At 40.4% G+C, this 23,928-nt stretch overlaps 1 protein-coding gene across 2 annotated transcripts in view; it reads left to right on the top strand.

The window, feature by feature from the left end:
• LOC140732175 (raftlin-like) overlaps positions 1-9,850 on the top strand; it is a 97,992-nt gene extending 88,142 nt beyond the window's left edge. For both annotated transcript variants that reach the window (XM_073054420.1, XM_073054419.1), the window contains 2 exons: positions 6,562-6,643; positions 8,430-9,850. In XM_073054420.1, the coding sequence (XP_072910521.1) occupies positions 6,562-6,643; positions 8,430-8,945 (598 nt within the window). In that variant the 3' untranslated portion in view covers positions 8,946-9,850. The remainder of the gene's footprint in view (positions 1-6,561; positions 6,644-8,429) is intronic.
• The last annotated feature ends 14,078 nt before the right edge of the window (positions 9,851-23,928 follow it).

Here is a 23,928-nt window from a genome sequence, read left to right as displayed (position 1 = left end):
TGTGCCTTCCCTTTTAACACACTTTGTAACAACGCCACCCACTGTTCTCTGGGCCACTTCTGATTCACGGCCACCTTTTCAAAAAGCAAGAAATAACTATCAACATCCGTCTCCTCGAACGGAGGTACTAACCTCAACTCTCGACTAACATTGAACCGCTCCTCTCGGTCTGACCCCTGAACTCATTGTTCTTGCCTTAACTTCTCCATCTCCAAGTCATGTTTCCTCTGTTTCTCTGCCTCCCTCTCCTTCTCGGCCCTTTCCTTCTCTTTCTCTCTCTCTCTCTCGGCTCTGTCTTTCTCCTTCTCAGCTGCTTCAAGCTGCTTTAACTTAATTGCATCTTCCAACCTTAATTTCTCCAACTCTAACTGAGCCATCCCACTAGCTGGTACCTTTTCAGGGATATTTTCCAATACCTCAGCTGTAAACACATTCTTCCCAATATAATACTGAGTTATTGCCCTTCGCACCTCCCGCTTTTTCATTGACAACCTCACCTCTGCGAGGTTTAACCCCTTCGCCAAATTTATCAAGTCTGATTTGGTGGCCGCTTCTAGCGCCTCCAGAGTCGGGTTTTCTATAAATTCACCCACATCCATCTTTGCTGGTTTCCTGTCTGGCTACCCGCGTAACCAGATCCAAGTTTTGGACTTACAAGCCCGATTCACTGGCCTCCCAATTTGGTGTCGAATCCCAGATGAGCCCCCAATTTTGTTATGAAATCCCGTAACTGGATCACTTACCAGAAAAGATAGAAAGGTCCGTTGAAGTCTGATGGTACTATTTTTAAAAGTATTTATTGATAAAGGGCACAAAAATAAGATTAATGCAAACATACAGATGATATACGTCGTCAATACTAAATCTAGAGCGCGGGTATAATAATAACCAATAAGAAATAGCTCTATCGTTGTCTGGGGGATAATGTATTGTCCGATGGAAAGATAACAGTCACTATCAGTTCGTTCAAGCTGCAGCATTGTTGGGTTTAAGAGTGATGCGGTTTAAACTTGCCCAGGTCTTTTATGATGCCAATCCATTGAATCAGGGGAGCGGATTCCCCCGTTGTTAGCTAAAAGCTGTTTTCCGTGGTTCCAGCCACCAATTCCAGCCACGGAATTGAACGCACGTGGCCTCCTTCAGATGACTTCCTGCTGTTACGTGGTCGCTTAACGTTTCTTCTGGTGCGTCTGAGGGGCTGTTTCCTACAGACCCTCTTTTATCCTGACTCGCAGGGTTGTAGATGTCAATCAGGTTGGGGTGATGCAATCTCTTTCTCACCCAGCCCACTTTGCCTGAGGGTGTTCACGTAGCATAGCATCTCAATCCACAAATGTGTCTCCAAGAGACAATGGCCATGTCCCGTAGCTTTACATTGCCGGGGAACGAGGCATTCTGCACGTCTCTCTGTCATTTCCTGGGTCCCCTGACCCAACCCAATAGTGATCTTGCGATTCTCACAAAGGAGGGGGCTGCAGGCATAACACACCTTATTAAATGCCTTTTGAAAATCCAAGTAAATGACATCCACTGCCTCTCCTTTGTCCACCCTGCTGGTTACTTCCTCAAAGAGCTCCAACATATTTATCAGGCAAGATTTCCCTTTACAGAAACCATACTGACTTCCACTAATTTTATCATTAATCTCTAAGTACCCTGAAACTGCATCCTTAATAATGGACTCCAACATTTTCCAAACCACTGAGGTTAGTCTAACCGGCCTATAATTTCCTTTGATTCACCTTTCTCCCTTCTTAAAGAGTGCAGTGATGTTTGCAATCTTCCAGTCCTCCAGGACCATGTCAGAATCGAGTGATTCTTGACAGATCATGACCAATGCGTCTGATATCTCTTCAGCAACCTCTCTCAGGACTTTGCAATGTATTCCATTTGGTCCAGGTGACTTATCCACCTTAATACATTTGAGTTTGCCTAGCACTTTATTCCTTTGTAATAGCAATGGCACCCACTCCTGCTCCCTGACACTCACGGACCTCTGGCACACTGCTAGTGTCTTCCACAGTGAAGCCTGATGCAAAGTACCCATTAAGTTCATCTGCCATTTATTTGTCCTCTGTTACTACCTCACCAGCATCATTTTCCAGTGGTCCAATACCAATTGGCTAGTTTGCCCTCATATTTCATCTTTTCCCTTCTTATAGCTTTTTAGTTGCCTTTTGTTGGATTTTATAAGCTTCTTTATCATCCCACTTCCCACTCACTTATGCTACCTAAAATGCTTGGCTTTTATGCCATAGCAGTATCTGCATAATGGCATTCTCAGTCCAACCCCATTTGTTAAAGCAGACATAAGAAGAATATTTCAGAGAAATATAGAACAGGCAATTAATTGTTTTTTCACTTTTATTTGCATCCTCCCCAAAATCTTCCCCATGATGTAAAGAACACTCTGATATTTTTTCCATGTATAGTGAGATACAATGTGAAACTTTTCTTGCCCAAAACTTTCTCGAGCAACTGTTTTCATCTTTGTTGTAGGAGTTTCACTGCCTGCCAAGTTTTCTGCAATTGCCCAATTGTAAGGAGGTGCTCCACATGTCAAGCAACCTCTTCATCACAGCTCATGCAACAGGAGCCCCAGCCCTGAATGTGAAATGTTTGCCTCATTCTGTCTTCAGCACAAATTCCCTTTAATTTTACATCTTTAAGTCTCAACGTATCCCACATTTTGCTGCCTGAAACCCCACAGTAAATCTCCATGTTATCAGAACTTGGATTTACAGGATATAAATGCTTTAAGGTGATATGACGGGTGTGATATTAGTAATAGGTTTCCTTTCTACTAATTATCGTTGGACTTCAACTAATGATGGGTCTTGATGGAATGTTTTTCATTAAAAATTGCAGCCATTCTGATTCCTGACAATTCTCTATTACTACGACCTGCTGTAGCTGCCAAATCATTTAAACTCTGGAGACAGTGCAAATGAGGAACAAGGGGATTGATCTCATTCCAGGGGACTGACACTGGACTGACAACAAATTGGGTGTTGAAATTATAACATTGCACAGAACTGCAAAGCTGTGAGACATAATCTTGTGATATTTTACTCAACAAACTCAAAACATGCATGAGTCTTTTATTTGTCATAATTATTGAAGCAAGCATCTATATTCTAAAATGCTGTAACACTATTTTAGAGCCTTTTTCATTCTCTCATGTATTGTCAATTTTTCACAGCTACATACAATTTATAATTTTCCCTTTGAAAAGCACTTTTGAGATGCCTACATTGATTTAAAGGAATTTATAAATGCAAGTAGTTGTACTTTTGAAAAGACCAGCTCAGAGTTGACCTTACATGGTTTGCAACAAAGCAAACTCAAAGAGAAGATCTGATCCTGTGCTGCACTATTCTAAAATACGGAAGACTCCTCTCAGCACGTGAGGCAGCATCCATGTAAAGAGAAACTGCTGCTTCATGCTACTTTGATTTCACCCTTTCCAAAACAGTTCTTTGTTCAACGATCCCTCCCCCACCTTCTCCACTATTCTGAAAGCTGACTGGTTTTCTCTTTTTCCTAATCCTACTGAAGAATCTTGATCTGAAATGTTAAACTCTGTTTCTCTTTCCACAGAGGCTGACAGGCCTGCTAAGATTTTGTTTCATTATCTTTATTTTAGATTTCCAGTATTTACATTTTAAAAAATTATTTTCATTTACAAGGGACAGAAAATTTGGGTCACACCATAAAATTAAATTGTGCCATTCAGATAAAGTTTCCATTTAAACTACAAAAAGCATATTTGTAGTTAACATCAGAAAAGAATGGTCAGAACATGAAATGCTTGTTAAATTGATGGACCAGAACCATTAAGAAACAGTTTTGCAATAATGAATGGAAGTTGATTTGGATGACTGAGATCAGAGTGATCATATTCACCTTCATACCGAGAACCTTAGCAACTCAGTGAGTTGCCAAAATGAGTAATTTGGGTGATTTGCAGTTTAAATTATATTCTTAAACTGAGGCCACTGTTGGAGATACTAGAGCTGGCTCAACTGAGACAGGTTAGGGAAAATAAAATGGGTCAGGGTTCCAATTTCTAACAGTAATTGAGCGAGCCCTGCTGGAACTGCACATCTGGAAGCTGGATGAGGAAAGAACCACACTCATTGTGCAGCTTACAATGCACATCCTGCCAACACTCACTGTCAACTTTCACTCATGAGAGAGACCATAAGACGTAGGAGTAGAATTAGACCATTTGGCCCATCCAGTTTGTTCCACCATTTAATCACAGCTGAACCTTCTTCCCTCCTCAGCCCCACTACCTGGCCTTCTCCTCGTAACATTTGATGCCATGTCCAAAAAGAACCAAGAGCTTTAAAAGAAGTCTAAGCTAGCAAGGAGCATTGATAAAAATGGGGACAGGGAATTGGCTAAGAGGGAAAAAAATTAAAACAGGGAGATAAGGCAAGGAAGCCACCAAGTCCATACTGTACTTCAAGCACCCATTTTCACTAATCCAACCCTAATCCAGTTTATTGTCTTCACGGTCCTTTCAACATCCCTGGAGACCACTACTCACCCATATGGGAAACCTATTGTGGCCTATGAACCTACCAACTCGCACATTTTAAGATGTGGGAGAAATCCCTATGTCCACAGGAAGAATGTATAAATTCCAGAGAGATAAACAGCAGAGGTCAAAATCAAACACAGGTTACTGGAACTGTGAAGCAGCTGCTGAAAGCAGAGAGTCTATCTTCTGAACCAGTTAAAATTTGTTCACAGCATTCAGATATTCTGCACAATTTTACGTCAGCAATTAAAGTCAAAGTCGAGTTTATTGTCATATACACAAGTATGTGTATGCACAGGTGCAAAGAAAAACTTACAGCAGCCTCACAAGAAAAACATACTTCAAGCATAAATTACACACAATATTTACAAGAAAAGCACAATTAGAATATAAAGAAGTCAATTTTAGTGCAAAGTGATCAGAGTGGTCAGAGGGTTCTAAACTGCAGTGATTGTGGTTTTACCAGGTGGTTGAAGAGCTGAATGGTTGAAGGGAAGTAAGTAGCTGCTCTTGAACTTGATGGTGTGGAACTTCAGCCCTCTAAACCTCCTGCTCCAAGACTTTTTCTCATTGATTAAATTGAACATCTACCCCATATTTTCCTACCAGCTGTTTCCTGAAATGTAATAAACCCAAATGGATTTTGCTTGATTACATTGCCACATTGCTAGCTGTTTCTAATGCAGGAAAACATTAGTGAAATTTTACAATTAATTGCTTTTCCCATATTTACATATTTATATTTCATTGCAACACTGGATGCTATTTGGCCCATCAAATGTGACTGTTCTTAGAGCAAACATATTCTCCCATTTATTTTTTTTAACCCATTCTCTTATAGATGCCTGTTAATAATCCCCAATTCTCCCAAACTAAGGGAAATTTAAAGCAGTTGATTATTTTAATAATGAAAGGTTCTAAGGTTCATTTATAATGAAAGTATGTTTGAGATTTTTCTTCACCAGATTGGCAGGAAACCAAGAAAAACCATGGAAGTGAGTTCAGAGAGAAAATGCAAACCCACCCCTCTCACACGAACAAAAAAAGAACGACAACACAGTCATCAATCCCCAAACTATCTCCTCCACACAGAATGCAACAAGAGCATTGACCCCCAAACCCTCTGCCCCACATGAAATGCAACAGGAACATCAGCCTCCAAATACACCCTCCCGCACAAAGAAACTAATTAAAAATGCAACAAGAACATTGACCTCCACCCCAGCACAAAAAAACGAGAGAAAATGGACATGTGTTTTGTTGGTGAAGGGTACTGAAGCACCTGGAGGAAACCCATGTAGAGACAGGGTGAATGAGCAAACTCCACACAGACAACACTACAGATCAGAATCAAACCCAGGTGGCTGAAGCCGTGAATCAGTTGCATGCACTCTTTCAACAGCTTTCATTATAGGGAAGGACATACTGCAGGCTGGGACGTACATGGTCGATCTACCCTCTGACATCATAAATGTAGGAGTCAAGATCTTCACATTCCTGCTGTGCTGTTGGACACCAGCAATGGCATGGTGGGAAAATGGTTCTGCAAGAGGGTGATTTGCAGGAATGCATTCAACAATAGGGACCACAATAGATGTAGGGAGTTGCAGATATGTACCTCTCAACAGAAACCAAGGCCCAAGAAATAATTCAATGAGAACCAAACCGTGAGAAGAGGACGTCTTTACTATGTACTCTTGCTTCATCGCTATTTGGGGCAAACTGCACCAACCTTGGGCATAATATTACTCCTGAAAACAGCACTAGCAGGATAGCTGTTACTGGAATAAGCAGCCTGAAAATAGCATAGGATATATCTGGTCTCAATTTGCACAACTTAGACCTAGTGTAATCTAGTGTGTTGTTTTCTTGATATATCAGGGCTTATAGGTAATAGAACTGACAGAATTTTTTTTTTAAGTTTTAATCTAACTTCTTTTGGTAGATTAGGTTGGAATTCATGAAATTAATGAAAGAAAATAATGTTCTTCTTGGTGTGATATACTTTACAGTGATGGGAATCTTGCTACAAAACAGATTGTTTTCCTCCAGAGACCATCACTGCCAAGCAAAGAGAAGAAAAAGGAGCCAAAGGTAAATGGCCTTTTTTTTTTGCTTGCAAGTGTAACTTCATACAGCTACAGCATTTTGCACAGCAAAGCTATAGAAGATTAGTTATGCTTGACTCAACTAGGTTGAAGTCAGTAGAACAAAGTTTGCTAGTTGCCGATTGAATCACATTCAAAGAGACCATGCCAGTATGAGTAAGGAAGAAAGAGTACAGCAGCATGTGACGTCATACAAGTCCAATTTGATAATGTTTTCTTTGATATTCTCTGAAGTTGTTGCCAGTGGAACACATTGTTTCTAGCACTATAAACAAACTGCTGGAGGACCTCAGTGGGCCAGGCAGCATCAGAAGAAGCAAAGGGATGATTGGCGCTTCAGATTGCAAGTAATATCTAACTCACTTACAGATAATATCTAACCCACGGAGTTTCACCAGCCTTTGTGTTTTTGCTCCAGATTCCATCTTCTACAGCTTCCTGTGTCTCCATGCTGTTTCTAGCTTTTGGCAATATGCTTCTCTTTTCTATTCTGCTTCTTTCTTCATCAGCACCTTTCATCTTTCTCTCTCTCTCTGTTGCCGCCCATTCCCTTCCACTCTGTGTCCTTACTTATTGGCTCAGTGCTGCTCATGTTTGAGTGTTGTGAGTAAGGAAGTAGTTCAAGTTACTTCTGTGGTGGTCTTGATACCTCAGATCAGACTCCTTGCTATTGGCAGGTAGGAGCCACGTTGGAAGTTGGGGGGGGGGGGGAGGTGAAGGGAAAGTCACTACATTAGAAGGGAAAAAGAAGAGTGATGTAAAATGAATGAATTGAGAAAAGGGCCTGCTGTGACTTAAATACAGAATAACAGTCAGAAAGGGTTGAGGATTTGGAAGAAAAAACAAGTTATCTTGAATGGAAAGGAAACCTATTTTATATGGTGAGTTTAGTAGGTATACAGACGGATGTTCTTAATAAAACAGTTCCCTGTGTTTTGCATTTGTAGTGTTGGCAAGAATAGACACAATTTAAGTTCCTCAGGGGCTTTTTGTTATGCTGAATTTTGCTAATAATTGCAGTATTCGGACCACATTTTACATGTACTCTTTTATGCCTTTATATTTGCTATCAGTATATTTCCTCAAAAGGTGTAAGTCTCCCCATTTTTAAAATATACGTTTGATCCATGTGACCTTTTACCCCACTCTGAGGAGCCACACAAGTCGCTGTGATGAGAACCAGCATTACTTCAACATTACTCTGAAGAGGCTCAACATGTAGAGCATTAATTCATTCCAGTACATTAGGAAGTGTTTCTGTTACCCACACAAACTTTATGGGCTACAGCAGTCATTTCTAGTAGAAGAATCAAGGGAACTGAATCTTATTCAACTCTCCTGTGGGAAAAGAAGCCTGTGGAACTGAATTAATCACATGAAAAGCACTAACTTTATTCACAGAACAAACACTGTAGAGTTGTAAAATATTTTTTCTGCTCTATATAATGAACTTCTGGGTCCTTTACAACAATGGGAATCTTGATACAAAACAGATTGTTTTCCTTCAGCCACCTTGGTGGTGCCAGAGGTTGTATTGAAACCAGTGCAAAACTGAGGCAGCAATGTTGTGAACTGTTTAGTATCATTTGGATGGTGTATATTTGAATTACTTGGGTTCGTGGACTTCAGGGATTTAAATGTTCCTTAACGATGCCACAAGAAATTAACCATAGCTTTCTCTAAGAAGAGAAAAGATCGTAGATGTAGCCAGGAAATTAATATGTAGACAATCCTAGCAATAATTCAACTCTGTTCTCCATATTTGTCTGCAGAAAAAATCAACAAAAGATGAAAAATCAAGCAAGAAAGACAAAAGTTGTTTAAAAGATAAAAATGGCAAAACACCTCTTACAGTGAAGAAATCTAAAGAAGTTTCAGATGAAAAACTGGAAGAAAGCGTGGCAAAGAATGGAGACAAAGAAAATGTTGAAACTGGAATTTCCCTGAAAACAGAGATAAATGAAAATAGCATCTCTGGAACTGAGGGAGTGCAGAACTACATATGTGTGACAAATGCTGAGGCGGCTGGGAGTGCAGGGCTAAACACAGTTCCAAAAAATGTATTGAACAAAGCCCACGACGATGAAAATATTTGTGAAAATGAGGATATGAAAGTAGTACAGGAAAAGCATGAAAATGAGTGTCAAAATGATACAATTAGTCAAAGTGAAGGAGAGGCCTGTCAAGCAGAAGTGAATACTCCAGTGAATGGTGAATGTACTGTCACCAGTCAGCACCTTAATAACATGCCTGCCCAAGCCTTGGAAGAAGTAACTGGATCCATCTGAGAAATAAAGGCTGCTGCACCTGAGGAAGGGAAAGGAGGTGTAGAATTACATGATGGTGCTGATGCCTTTTTTGAATAATGCAATATTCTGGATAATAGAAAGTTAGTGCAATTTTCTTCCCCTGTGAAGTTTGATTGTAAAATTTTTGCTGGTCTGTTTGTAAAATTATGTCCATGTTGTGTCACATCCATAGTGAATGAACTCACTCACACAAGCTTGGTATGCGATAAAGCAAATAACGATAGTTTATACTAGAATTCTGCATTTTTATACAATACTACAGTTGATAGTATGACATTCTAGTGTTAAACTTAATAAGAGTGTAGGTGTTACAGTTATTATTACAGTAAAATCTATTAGTTGATCACAGCAAATAAAATATTTTATACAAAAACACCTTCTGCTTATCAGCAGTTTCCCCTCACAGGATCATGTATTCACTATCATTTAATATTGCTCCTGTAAATAAAAATATTGTTTTCATTGAGAAACTCGCTTCAACATTTGTATTTTACACGTTCAAGTATTATAATGCAATTATTTTTCTGTGATGTTAAAATCAGGACCTCGGGTCTGATACCTGGGCCGTACAGAGTTAATGGATCTCAAACTGGGTGAAAACGTGCATGGCTTATTTACAGCAGAGGTTATCAACAGCCAGACAACATTTCCTAATCCGTGTTAAACATGCATCAGGATTTTGATTGACTGTTATGTTTTATAACCATATATCTTTTCTCTCTCACTGACTTGCTGTATGGCTGAAGATGGTTGAAGTTCTTCACACCTGCTCAGGATAAGAATCAGGTTTATTTTGACAGACTACGTATGTGATGTGAAATTTGTTGATTTGTGGTGGCTGCACTATACAAAGGCATAAAAATTGCTATAGACAACAAAAAGAAATAAATAATACAAAGAAAAACCATGTGCTGTTCATGGATCATTCATAAATCTGACAGTGGAAGGAAAGAAGCAGTTCCTGTATCATTGAGTGTGGGTCTTCAGGCTCCTGTACCTCATCTCTGATGGTAATAAGAAAGAGTGCATGTCCTTGTGGCTAGGCATAGCTCAAATACCATCTATAAATTTGCTACTGATGCAACCATTGTTGGTAGATTCTCAGATGGAGACAAGACAGCGTACAGGAGTGAGATATGCCAACTAGTGGAGTGGTGTCGCAGCAACAACCTGGCACACAACATCAGTAAGATGAAAGAGTTCATTGTGGACTTCAGGAAGGTTAAGACAAAGGAACACATACCAATCCTCAGAGGGATCAGAAGTGGAGAGAGTAAGCAATTTCAAATTCCTGGGTGTCAAGATTTTGGAGGACCTAACCTGGTCCCAACATACCGATGTAGCTATAGAGAAGGCAAGACAGCAACTATACTTCATTAGTAGTCTGAAGAGCTTTGGTATCTCAACAAAAACACTGAAGAACTTCTATAGATGTATGGTGGAGAGCATTTTGAAGAGCTGCATCACTGTCTGGTATGGGGGGAGGGGCTACTGCACTGGACCAAAATAAACTGTAAATCTAGTCAGCTCCATCTTGTGTATTGGCCTACAAAGTACCCAGGACATCTTCAAGGAGTGGTGTCTCAGAAAGGCAGTGTCCATTAATAAGAACACCCAGCACTCAGGGCATGCCCTTTTCTCACTGTTACCATCAGGTAGGAGGTAGAGAAGCTTAAAGGCACACACTCAGCGATTCAGGAACAGCTTCTTCCCGTCTGGCATCCGATTCCTAAATGGACATTGAACCCGTAAACACTACCTCACTTTTTCAATATATACTATTTCTGTTTTTGCACGATTTTTAATCTCCAATATACCTATACTGTTATTTATGTATTTATTTATTTTCTATATTATGTATTGCATTGAACTGCTGCTGCTAGGTTAACAGATTTCACGACACAAGCCGGTGATAATGAAGCTGATTCTGATGTCCAGATGGTGGGGGTCCTCGGTGATGACTGTTGCCTTTTGAGGCACTGCCCCTTGAATGCGTCCCCAATGGTAGAGACGGTTTTGTCAAAGTACTGTCTGAGTCTACAATTCCCTGCAGCCTCTTGTGATCCTGTGCATTGGAGTCTCCATATTAGGTGACAATGCAACCAGTCAGAATGATGTCCACCATGCATCTATTGAAATTGTTGGCTAGAAAATACCATCATCTTAAAAAGATAGGGATAGAATTACTACCATTTTGCAGACAAAATCAGTTTGTTCTTAATTCTTCCAATTTATTTACATTTACAATAATGCTTTGCATATTTACTAATTTTTTAATCTTCTAATTCTTGTTTTATTTTTGCCGAGCTATTTTAAATATGCCTGAACAGCTTCATCAAATCCCCAAAGAACATAGAACACTGTAGCACAATACAGTCCCTTCAGCCCACAAAGTTATGCCGACCTTTTCTAACCCTTCCCTCCTATACCACTTTCCATTTTTCTATCCTGCCATGCTGAGGTATCTGTGCTGCCCAGATCTCACCAGTCCAAGGAACTGCCCTGGTGTCTTAGAAATGTACTAATCAAGAAAGATGGAAGAGAAAAAGCAGGGAAATTCAGACCAGTTAGCCTGTCAGTAGCGGTAACAGAGCATTGAGAAAATAATATTTGGATTGGGGAGAGGCAACATGGATCATTTGAAGGAGAAATCATTCTTGACAAATTTCTCTTGTGAGGTGAGTTGCAAAATACAGGACCAATTGATGTGGTATACTCGGACTTTCAGATGTCCTTCAACAAAGGGTCACAGAAGAAGTAACTGAATAAAATTAGTGCACGCAGGACTAGAAATAAGATGCAGTTGAGGATTGGTTGCTGGATAGAAAACAGACATTAGAAATAATCAGTTGAGTTGGGAGGTTGTAACCAGTGGGGTTCCACAGTACTAAGTACTAGGGTACTAGCTATTCAGTCTATGTCCATGACTTAAATAACCCAGCAAGCCCTTTGATTGTTAATGCAAATGACACGGTTCACTGTATGTTTCCATGTACATATGATAAATACATGGACGTGAATCTGAAGGGGACCAGCTATAATATAGCCTAATTTACTAAGGATATAAACTTGGGATGCACCATGACTTATTAAAAGGATGCAGAGAGGATTAAAAGCAATTATAATGAAAGAACTTTTTTGATTACTGAGGTTACACAGTGCCTTGCTGAAAGTGTATGTGGAGTAATGAGTACAGGTTTGGTCCTCCTGCTTAAGGATGCACACGGCAGGTAGAGAGGAATGACAGTTTTTCATATTGATTCCTTGAATGGGTAGTTGTCCTCTGAGGAGGGATTAACTTCACTCTCTAATTAGAAGAATGAGAAGTGATTTCATTGAATAACAGAAATGTCTTGGAGAGTTTGACAGGGTAGACAGAGGAATGACGTTTCCTCTGACAGATCTGCCTAGAACCAGGTGTCACAGTTTCAAAAGAGAGGGCTGCCTATTCAGTAAAGAGATGAACAAAACATTTTCACCTAAATTCTCTAACCAAGAAAGCTATTTGTTGAGTATACTCAAATAAATTAGTGTTGGTTTATGATTATAACATATACTGAGGTATGTGAAAAACTTTGTTTTGCACCCCCATCCCCTCACATTGTTTCATGACATCCATTCTGTGAGGGAGTACAAGGGAGAGGCAAAAACAAGATACAAAATAAAGTGTTACAGAGAAATTGCAGTGCAGCCAGACAGTAAGGTGCAAGACAATGATGAGGTAGGTGTGAGGCCAAGAGTCATTCACTGAAGGCGGCAACTGATTGACATGCAGGAGAGTGGTGCTATTGTAAAATATCAGCCATGATTGTATTGCAAAATAATGTGGGTTCAAGGTGTAAAAGAAAAAAGCTCTTTGTTTTATATCTGATGAAATTCTAGAGTTATCAATGTAGTGGGTTAGTATTAGACTTAAGAAAAACATGGTAGCCTGCCTCAATGACTATTGTCCGCTTACATCCACTGTGATGAAGTGCTTTGAAAGGTTAGTGATGAAACATAGCAACTCCTGCCTGAGAAATGACTTGGATCCTCTCCAATTTTCCTAATGTCACAACAGTAGATGTCATGACATTGGCTCTTCATTCAACCCTGGAACATCATAACAGCAAAGGTGCATATATCAGGGTGCTCTTCATTGACTGCAGCTTGACATTCAACATAATCATTCTTTCAAAAAGAATCAATCAGCTTCAAGACCTTGGTTTCAGTACCTCTTTGTGCAACTTGATCTTTGATTTCCTCATTTGTAGAAACCAGTCAGATGAGACTGACAACAACATCTCCACAATCTCCATCAGAACAGGTGCATCACGGCTGTGTGCTTAGCCCCCTGCTCTACTCACTTTAAGACTGTGAAGCTAAGCACAGCACCAATGCCATAATTTCAGTTTGCCTACAACATCACTACTATTGGCCAAATCAATGGCGTTAACAAATCAGTATAAAGGAGGGAGATTGAAAATCGGGCTGAGTGCTGCCACAACAGCAACCTCTCACTCAGTGTCAGCAAGACCAAAGAGCTGATTATTGACTTAAGGAGGAGGAAATTGGAGGCCCATGAGCCAGTCCTCATGGGGGGAATCAGAGGTGGAAAGGGTCAGCAACTTTAAATTTGTCATTATTTCGGAGGATCTGTCCTGAGCCCAGCATGTAAGTGCAATTATGAAGAAACCACAGCAGCACCTCTACTTTTTTTAGAAGCTAGCAAAGATCAAATTCAGAATCGAGTTTATTATCATTAGCATGTGTCATGAAATTTGTTAACTTAGTAGCAACAGTTAAATGCAATACATGATCATATAGAAAGAAAATAAATTAAGTATATACTGAGTAGATTAAAAGTAGTGCAAAATCAAAAATGATATATACAAGTGGGGTAGTGTTCATGGGTTCAATGTCCATTTAGGAATCGGATGGCAGAGGGGAAGAATCTGATCCTGAATCGTTGAGTGTGTGCCTTCAGGCTTCTGTACTTCATTCCAGATGGTAACAGTGAGAAGAGGGCATGCCCTGGGTGATGGGGATCCTTAATGATAGTTGTTGCCTTTCTGTAGCACCACTTCTGTTCACCACTACTGTACAGAGTCTTGCCATCTTCAGAAGTTTTCTGATGACTCTGCCATAGTTGGATGCATCAGCAAGGGAGATGAGGCTGAGTACAGGGCTACGGTGGGAAACTTTGTCACATGGTGTGAGCAGAATCATCTGCAGCTTAATGTGAAAAAGACTAAGGAGCTGGTGGTGGACCTGAGGAGGGCTAAGGCACCGGTGGCCCCTGTTTCCATCCAAGGGGTCAGTGTGGACATGGTGGAAGATTACAAATACCTGGGGATACAAATTGACAATAAACTGGACTGGTCAAAGAACACTGAGGCTGTCTACAAGAAGGGTTAGAGCTGTCTCTATTTCCTGAGGAGACTGAGGTCCTTTAACATCTGCTGGACGATGCTGAAGATGTTCTACGAGTCTGTGGTGGCCAGTGCTATCATGTTTGCTATTGTGTGCTGGGGCAGCAGGCTGAGGGTAGCAGACACCAACAGAATCAACAAACTCATTCGTAAGGCCAGTGATGTTGTGGGGGTGGAACTAGACTCTCTGATGGTGGTGTCGGAAAAGAGGATGCTGTCCAAGTTGCATGCCATCTTGGACAATGTCTCCCATCCACTCCATAATGTACTGGTTAGGCACAGGAGTACATTCAGCCAGAGACTCATTCCACCGAGATGCAACACTGAGCGTCATAGGAAGTCATTCCTGCCTGTGGCCATCAAACTTTACAACTCCTCCCTCGGAGTGTCAGACACCCTGAGCAAATAGGCTGGTCCTGGACTTATTTCCACCTGGAATAATTTACTTATTATTATTTAATTATTTATGGTTTTATATTGCTATATCTCTACACTATTCTTGGTTGGTGCGACTGTAACAAAACCCAATTTCCCTCGGGATCAATAAAGTATGCCTGTCTGTCTGTCTGAATGTCTGTCTTCTTAAAGATGCCTTGGGTACTACAGAGGCTAGTACCTTGATGGAGCAATCTAATTTTATGACTTTCTGTAGCTTCAGAGATCTTGACACCCAGGAGCCTGAAATGGTTCAGTCTCTCCACTTCTGATCCCTCTATGAGGATTAATTCATGTTCCCTTGTCTTACTTTTCCTGAAGTCCACTGTCAACTCTTTCATCTTACGGACATTGAGTGCAAGGTTGTTGCTGCGGCACCACTCAACTAGCTGTTATATCTCGCTCCTGTGCGCCCTCTCGTCTCCATCTCAGATTCTGCCAACAATGATTGTATCATCAGCAAATTTATAGATGGTATTTGAACTATACCTAGCTACACAATCATGGGTATAGAGAGTAGACCAGTAGGCTAAGCACACGCCCCTGAGATGCGCTAGTGTTTATCGTCAGCGAGGAGGAAATATTATCACCAATCCACACAGATTGTGGTCTTCTGGTTAGGAAGTCAAGGATCCAAATGCAGAGTGAGGTACAGAGGTCCAAGTTCTGTGACTTACCAATTAGGATTATGAGAATAATGGTGTTAAACTCTGAGCTATAGTCAACAAACAGCATCCTGACATAGGCGTTTGTATTGTCCAGGTGATCTAAGATTCGGCATGCCATCTAATACTTCGGCAAACTTCTGTAGGTATATTGACTTGTTGCATCACGGCCTGGTATGGAACCCCCAAACCCTTGAATGGAATAGCCTACAAAAAGCAATGGATACAGCCCAGTTCATCATGGGTAAAGCCTTCCCCACAGTTGAGATCATCTTCATGGAACACTGTTGCAGGAAAGCAGCAACAGTTATCAAGGGCCCTCACCATCCATGCCATTCTCTCCTCTCACTGCTGCCATCAGGAAAAAGGTATGGAAGCCTCAGTACCCACACCACCAGATTCAGGAACAGTTATTACCACTTAACCATCAGGCTCTTGAACCAGAGGGGATAACTTCACTTGCCCCATCACTAAACTGTTCCCACAACGTATAGATTCATTTTTAAAGTTGCTTCATCTCATGTTCTCGATATTTATTGGTTATTTATCTACTACTATTCGTTCTTCTTGTATTTGCAGTTTGTTGCCTTTTTCAACAAACGTCCTATAACAGGGTAACCAAAACTGTTGGCAGTACTCCATGTGCAATCTCGCCACAACTTATACAACTGTAGTGCAATATCCTAATTTCTGTCTGATGAATACCCTAATTAATGAAGGCTAGTGTGTTAAATGCCTGTTCCACCACCCTGTCTGTGCAATGAGTTATGCACGTCCCCTAATTCCTTTTCTAGACTGCTTTGACTTTCCAAAATGCATCACCTCACACTTATCTGTATTGAAATCCATTTGCCACTCCCTAACTGATTAAGATCCCCTCTAATCTACAATAGCTGTCTTCATTGTCAACAACTCCTCCTAATTGTTAAGTTCCTATTAAGTTGTATTTGTCCTGCTGTAATGTAATGTCCTACAGCTGAATAAAGCTAATTTTCAGGAATTTATACCCAGCATTTTATGCCTATGAAATTTATAACCTTCAACTTGAACTTGAGCATGAAATAGTTATTTAACCTACCAATTTCTAGATATTTGACACCTAAGCTCACTCCAGGCCTTGTCATTTCCTCCCTACAAATTTTGAAATACAGAATAATATCATCATACATTTTAGTTTCCACAAAATGAAACCATTAAATTCACTTGAATTTGTAAAATGTTTGTTCATCTTTAGCTAGGACCTAATCAATTAAATTGTATTTACACGTAATGAAACATCTTACCTATTTTCTTTCTTGAAACTGGTATCTTTTAAGTTCAAGTTTATTGTCATTTCTTGCCATGTATATACAGTGCAATACAGTAATTATTCCCTTTTGTTCAAGAGCCTGATGGTTGTGGGGTAGAAGATGCTCCTGAACCTAGTGGTGCCAGTCCTGAGGCTCTTATACCTTCTACCTAAATTAACAGTTGAGATGAATTTTCAAATTTCTCTGAGGGAGAAGAAGATAGTGAAATAATCAAAAGAAGTATAGAGTGGGGTTGGACAGGCAATAATTGGTGAATTTTTTGTCTGTTTATAATTATACATTCATATATTGTGAACAGTTTTGGGCCCCTCATTCTTAGAAAAGATGTGCTGGCATTGGAGGAGGTCTAGAGGAGATTTACAAGGATGATTCCAGGAATGAAATGGTTATCATACGAGGAACATTTGATGGCTCTGGGTTTGTATTCGCTGGAACTCAGAAGGATGAAGGGGTGATCTCATTGAAACCTTTCAAATGTTGAATGCCCTAGACAGAGTAGCTGTGAAAAGGATGTTTCCCATGGTGAGAGAGTCTAGGGCAAGAGGGCACATCCTCAGGATAGAAGGGTGCCCTTTCAAAACACGGCTTTAGACCACCTGGACAACACAAACACCTATGTCAGGATGCTGTTGATTGACTATAATTTAATTACCATCATTCCCACAGTCCTGATTGAGAAGTTGCAGAACCTGAGCCTCTGTACCTCCCTCTGCAAATGGATCTTTGACTTCCTAACCTGAAGACCACAGTCTTTGCTGATTGGTGATAACATATTTTCCTCACTGATGATCAACACTGGTGCACCTCAGGGGTGCGTGCTTAGCCCACTGCTCTACTCTCTATACACATGACTGTGTGGCTAGGCATAGCTCAAATACCATCTATAAATTTGTTGACGATACAATCATTGTTGGTAGAATCTCAGGTGGTGACGAGAGGGCACACAGGAGTGAGATATGCCAACTAGTGGAATGGTGCCGCAGCACAACCTGGCACCAAATGTCAGTAAGACGAAAGAGCTGATTGTGGACTTCTGGAAGAGTAAGACGAAGGAGACATACCAATCCTCATAGAGAGATCAGAAGTGGAAAGAGTGACCATTTTCAAGTTCCTGGCTGTCAAGATCTCTGAGGATCTAACCTGGCCCCAACATATTGATGTAGTTATAAAAAAGGCAAGACAGCAGCTATACTTCATTAGTAGTTTGAAGAGATTTGGCATGTCAACAAATACACTCACAAACTTCTATAGATGTACAGTGGAGAGCATTCTGACAGGCTGCATCACTGTCTGGTATGGAGGGGCTACTGCACAGGACCAAAAGAAGCTGCAGTGGGCTGTAAATCTAGTCAGCTCCATCTTGGGCATTAGCCTACAAAGTACATAGGATATCTTTAGGGAGCGGTGTCTCAGAAAGGCATCGTCCATTATTAAGGACCTCCAGCACCCAGGGCATGCCCTTTTCTCACTGTTACCATCAGCCAGGAGGTACAGAAGCCTGAAGGCACACACTCAGTGATTCAGGAACAGCTTGTTCCCCTCTGCCATCTGATTCCTAAATGGACATTGAATACTTGGACACTACCTCACTTTTTTTAATACACAGTATTTCTGTTTTTTTGCACTTTTTATCTATCCAATATACGTATACTGTAATTGATTTACCTGATTATTTATTATTATTATTTTTATTTTATTTATTTTTTTCTCTGCTAGATTATGTATTGCACTGAACTGCTGCTGCTAAGTTAACAAATTTCACGTCAGATGCCAGTGATTCTGATTCTGAGATGCAGAGAAATTTCTTCAGTCAAAGGGTGGTGAATTTGTGGAATTTGTTGCCACATGCAGCTGTGGAGGTCGGGTTGTTGGGTGTATTTAAGGCAGAGATTGATAGGTTCTTGATTGGACATGGCATCAAGGGTTACGGGGAGAAGACCAGGAACTGGGGTTGAGGAGGAGGTAGAAAAAAAGGATCAGCCATGATAGAATGGTGGAGCAGACCTGATGGACGAGATGGCCTAATTCTGCTCCTATATCTTATGGTCTTATATATCATACTCTTGACAGCAGAATTGTTTTGTTCTTTATAAATAATTTATTTTATCATGCACCCAACCTATTGAAAGTATTGATTTTCCCGCTGGAGAAGTTTAATCACTTTGCACTGCTTCAGCTATCATGAATGAGTCCTGGAAACCACACGGTGTATATTCCTTTGTACTAAGTGGGGACCCCTCCTGCTTTGTGCCAGGCACTGACAGTCATGATCAGTGCTTTTTCCACGCTCTGGTGTTCCAAAACATTGACACTGGGGGGACAGAAACCCTTGAATTTCTCCTTGCAGCATGAAGAAGTGAGTGTAGAGGCAAAACACTACCATTTGCACCAGACAGAGAATGTTTATTCCTACGTGCTCGAGGAGGCATCCGACAATCACCAATTGATTTTCTCTCCATTGGTTCATTTTGTACCCATCTGTCATTAGAACTTCCAAATAGAAGGAGGAGTAGGCCACTTGCCTACTCTGCCATACAATAAAATAGTGGCAGATCACTTGCCTCAGTATCAGTTTCCCACACTAGCTCGACATTCCCTGATTCCTTCAATATCTGTGAAGCTATTGATTTCTGTCTGAAATAAACTGAGTAACTGAGCCTCCAAAGCTCTTTCCTTAAATCTTTTTATTTGTTTGAACTCAGCCTTTACTTCCTTTTACTCCATTTTCTCTTAAATCTTACTTTTAAAGAACTGTAACAATACAACCTTGTATACTTAGCCTTTCAATGTGTGACAGGTGTCATATCTAAGTTGTCATCATCATCAAGTTGTCACATGGGAAACCGCAAATTTTGTATCAATATTCAACTGAATCACCTTCACGTAGAGTCTTGTACAGTAACGTGATGCCTCTGAATATCAATAAAGGATGAAAAATATTTCCGATTCTGAAACCTGCTTCAGAAAGGCTGTGTATTATTGGTAGCAGATCAGCATCTGGTCAATTAATGGCGCGCTGGGGAGCAGGAAAAATATTCTAGCACATCTGGGTTTATTTATCTCCAGATAAATACATTTCATCATCATACATATAAAAATCTGGGCTCCTCCCTGGAGAATTTCTCATTTGAACTATTCATCTAATGCCTTATTTCAGTATCCTGCCTCTTTAAGTGCAGGGAGAACTGGGGCCAAATCATTCCTGTGAATTTGGGATCATATGTAAGTTAATATTGAATATTGAAAGGCCTAGATGGAGTGGATATGGAGAAGATGTCTCCTATACTGAGAGAGTCTAGGACCATGAGGGAACAACCTCAAAATAAAGGGATGTCCCTCTAGAACAGCGATGAGTCGGAATTTCTTTAGCTAGAGGATGGTAAATTTGGGGATTTACCACAGATGCCACAGATGGATGTGGACGCCAAGTCATTGGGTATGTTTACAGTTGAGGTTGATAGGTTCTTGATCAGTAAGGGCATCAAAGGTTATGAGGAGAAAGCAGAAGAGTGGGCTTAAGAGGGATGATAAATCAGGTATAAGGAAATTGTGGAACAGAATATATTGGTCTAATTCTGCTCCAATGTTATATGGTCTTATGGTTTTAAAAACTTTGCTGTCTGGCTACATAAACCAAAGAACTGATTTTTTAAAATCATATTATAATCCGTTTTCTATTACTGCTTTTACAGATTTGATGTCTTTTTGAAAAGAGTTATTTTCATGTTTGGTCTGCCTCTTCTCTGTTGGTGTTTGTAATGGCTCTATGTGACTGCCTGGCATTGCTCTTGAAGTAGGTTGGTATGCAATGGCAGTTATTGCACTGGCAAAAGCATTTCAGATTTCAACCATGTGAACACATGGGGCAAAAGAATGAGCAAAAGGAAACAAGAAAGGAACCAATAAGCTGAGAAAAAAAGGTTAAATAAGGTTACATTCTGATTGAAAAACAGTCAAATAAAACCAAGCCAGTACTTATATTTTCCACAGAAAACATTCTCAGAATCACTGTGACTTTGTTTGAATTTACTTTGCATGCCTTATTTAGATATGGGGAATTCCTCAGAAAAGTTTGTACTCTACAGTAACCTTCTATTTATCACCCAGAAGCACAACAGTAACAATCTATTTTACAAAGTAAATTACTGATTATGATATAACATAAAAGAAGCATTATTATTTCGAGTTAACTTATCGATCATTAACCATCCTTGAATCTCAATTCACATACTGTATGCCCTATGCATCAACTCCTGCTAATTCCCCATGCAGCCTCTTAAGATGTTTTCTCAAAGCTTCCTCTCTGGAATCAGAAGTCACCAGAATATCATCCTGTCACTTCAAACTATTTGCTTTCATACTGATTATAACAGTCATTTAAATTTCTAGCCTAGGCATCTAAACAATTATATACGTAAATAACACTAGCAGGTCTCCATGGGGCAGAACTCATTATGAGTCAGAGAAAATGTATAATTGGAATAAAATTTACATTCATTAAGTAAGTCAAGTTCAGTTTCTATTCAGTGATATCCTATGATCTTACCAATGGTTGGGGTATGAAAGTCTCAACTCAGTCCAATGCTGTGAAATTTAAAAGAAGCAATATTATTTTACACAAATCCATGTTTTCCTTATTCCTTTAGCTGTGAATTTTTCACTTCTGAAATTTTTAAACGTGAGGGCAGAAAACAAAACAACGTTAGATGTAGCAACAGGGCAAGGTTAGCAAGTGTACCTTTCTAAGTTAAAATGCCATCTTTTATCACTTAAAATGGAGTGTTAAATGTTATAGGTGGGGGAGTTTGTATGTTCAGTTTGCTTGGCAGGTTTAATATGAAGCAACATCAAAATAGTATGTGAAATTTAAGGGATGACAAATTTTTATATAACTTCTGATTGTTTTGATTTCAAATTTCCTGCATTCCAGATAAAAGCAGGAGCATTTCCATTTCAAATGTAGCGTATCAACTCCTTTTCTGTTTTATGCCTGGTCTGGCAGTCCTTTGCTAGCCATCCTGGTTGTTGACACACAAAGCAAACCTTCTAGTTCTGCACAGCCCCACCATAAGAAACATCCTCTCCATATCCACTCTATCTAATCCTTTCACATTTAGTAGGTTTCAAAGCAATCCCCCCACTGCTTTCTTCTAAATTCCAGTCAGTACAGGCCCAAAGCTGCCAAACACTCCTCAGATGTTAACCCCTTCATTCCCGGAACCTCCTCTGGACTCTCTCCAAGGCATTACATCCTTTCTGAGATATAGGGCCCATAACTGTTGACAACACTCCAAGTGTGGCCTGACTAATATCTTATAGAGGCTCAGCATTATCTCCTTGCTTTTATATTTTATTCCCCTTGAAATAAATGCCAACATTGCAACATTATGATTTCTCTTACACTTTCTTTGGTCTGTATCACTGGCTCATGAAACTATCACAGAGTAGGTCTACCCCACCATTATCCCTAAATCTAAAACTTCCTGGTGGGCTGATCTCAATCCTTCCTTCATCATTTTCAGGAGGACTGGGTCGTCCCTTCCTGGATTATCCAACCATGAATACTCCTCATATGCTTGATATTTACATTCTGCATAATCCATAATGGTCTCATCAGCTCTTTGAATCACTGCCATATTGTTTCCCGGTTACTCTGACCTCCCCGCAGTCACTGCCTCATTTACTCTTTAAAAGAGCAAATATCTTTCTTCATTGGTGGCACTCCCGGAAGTAGCCCATGTACCATCCAGCACCACCAGTGCCATACTGTCCTATATATTTCTCGGGCACTTTGCTTTTACCAACACATATATAGCTTTAGGGTGCATCTGGTGAATTTCAACCATAACCTTGAGCTTGCAACAGAATTCCAAATTCCCACATGCAATTTTAAGTGAGAGCAACTCTGACAAAATTCTCTGTTCCCTCCCCACTCCCACCCCCAGAGGTGAAAGGCTTATTACTGTAATCAAGGTCAAGGGCAGGTTCAGATTATCAGGGTTCTTGGCCTGAAGTTGCCTGACCTCAACAGATGCCATCCTGACAGGTACAGTATATTGGGGTAAGACCTCTCCCTGAAATACCTCCACACTAATTCCCACACTACACAAAATATAAATGACTGGTACCAGTTAAACAGCACATTCATAAAAAGCGTATGCTAAAATGTACACATAGGCATCCTGGACCTTCAATAACAACTCTTCCCAACTGGACCATCTGGACAACACAAACACCTACGTCAGGATGCTGTTCATTGACTATAGCTCAGCATTTAATACCATCATTCCCACAATCCTGATTGAGGTGTTGCAGAACCTGGGCCTCTGTACCTCCCTCTGCAATTGAATTCTGGACTTCCTAACTGGAAGACCACAATCTATGCGGATTGGTGATAACGTATCCTCTTCGCTGAAGATCAACACTGGTGCACCTCAGGGGTGTGTGCTTAGCCCATTACTCTACTCTCTATATTCACATGACTGTGTGGCTAGGCATAGCTCAAATACCATCTATAAATTTGCTGTTTGTTGGTAGAATCTCAGGTGGTGACGAGAGGGCCATACAGGAGTGAGATATGCCAACTAGTGGAGTGGTGTCGCAGCAACAACTTGGTACTCAATGTCAGTAAGACGAAAGAGCTGATTGTGGACTTCAGGAAAGGTAAGATAAAGGAACACATACCAATCCTCATAGAGAGATCAGAAGTGGAGAGAGTGAGCAGCTTCAAGTTCCTGGGTGTCAAGATCTTTGAGGATCTAACCCTGTCCCAACATATCGATTCAGCTATAAAGGAGGCAAGACAGTGGCTATACTTCATTAGGAGTTTGAAGAGATTTGGCACGTCAACAAATACACTCAAAATCTTTTATAGATGAACCGTCGAGAGCATTCTGACAGGCTTCATCACTGTCTGGTATGGAGGGGCTACTGCACTGGACGAAAAGAAGCTGCAGAGAGTTGTAAATCTAGTTAGCTCCATCTAGGATACTAACCAACAAAGTACCCAGGACATCTTCAAGCAGTGGTATCTCATAAAGGCAGCGTTCATTATTAAGGACCTCCAGCACCAGGGCATGCCCTTTCCTCACTGTTACCATCAGGAAGGAGATACAGAAGCCTGAAGGCACACACTCAGTGA

This window comes from Hemitrygon akajei, chromosome 8 (genome assembly GCF_048418815.1).
Source record: "Hemitrygon akajei chromosome 8, sHemAka1.3, whole genome shotgun sequence".
Lineage (NCBI taxonomy): Eukaryota > Metazoa > Chordata > Chondrichthyes > Myliobatiformes > Dasyatidae > Hemitrygon > Hemitrygon akajei.
The sequence above is the reverse complement of the archived record's forward strand: the minus strand, read 5'-3'. Positions and strand labels throughout refer to the sequence as shown.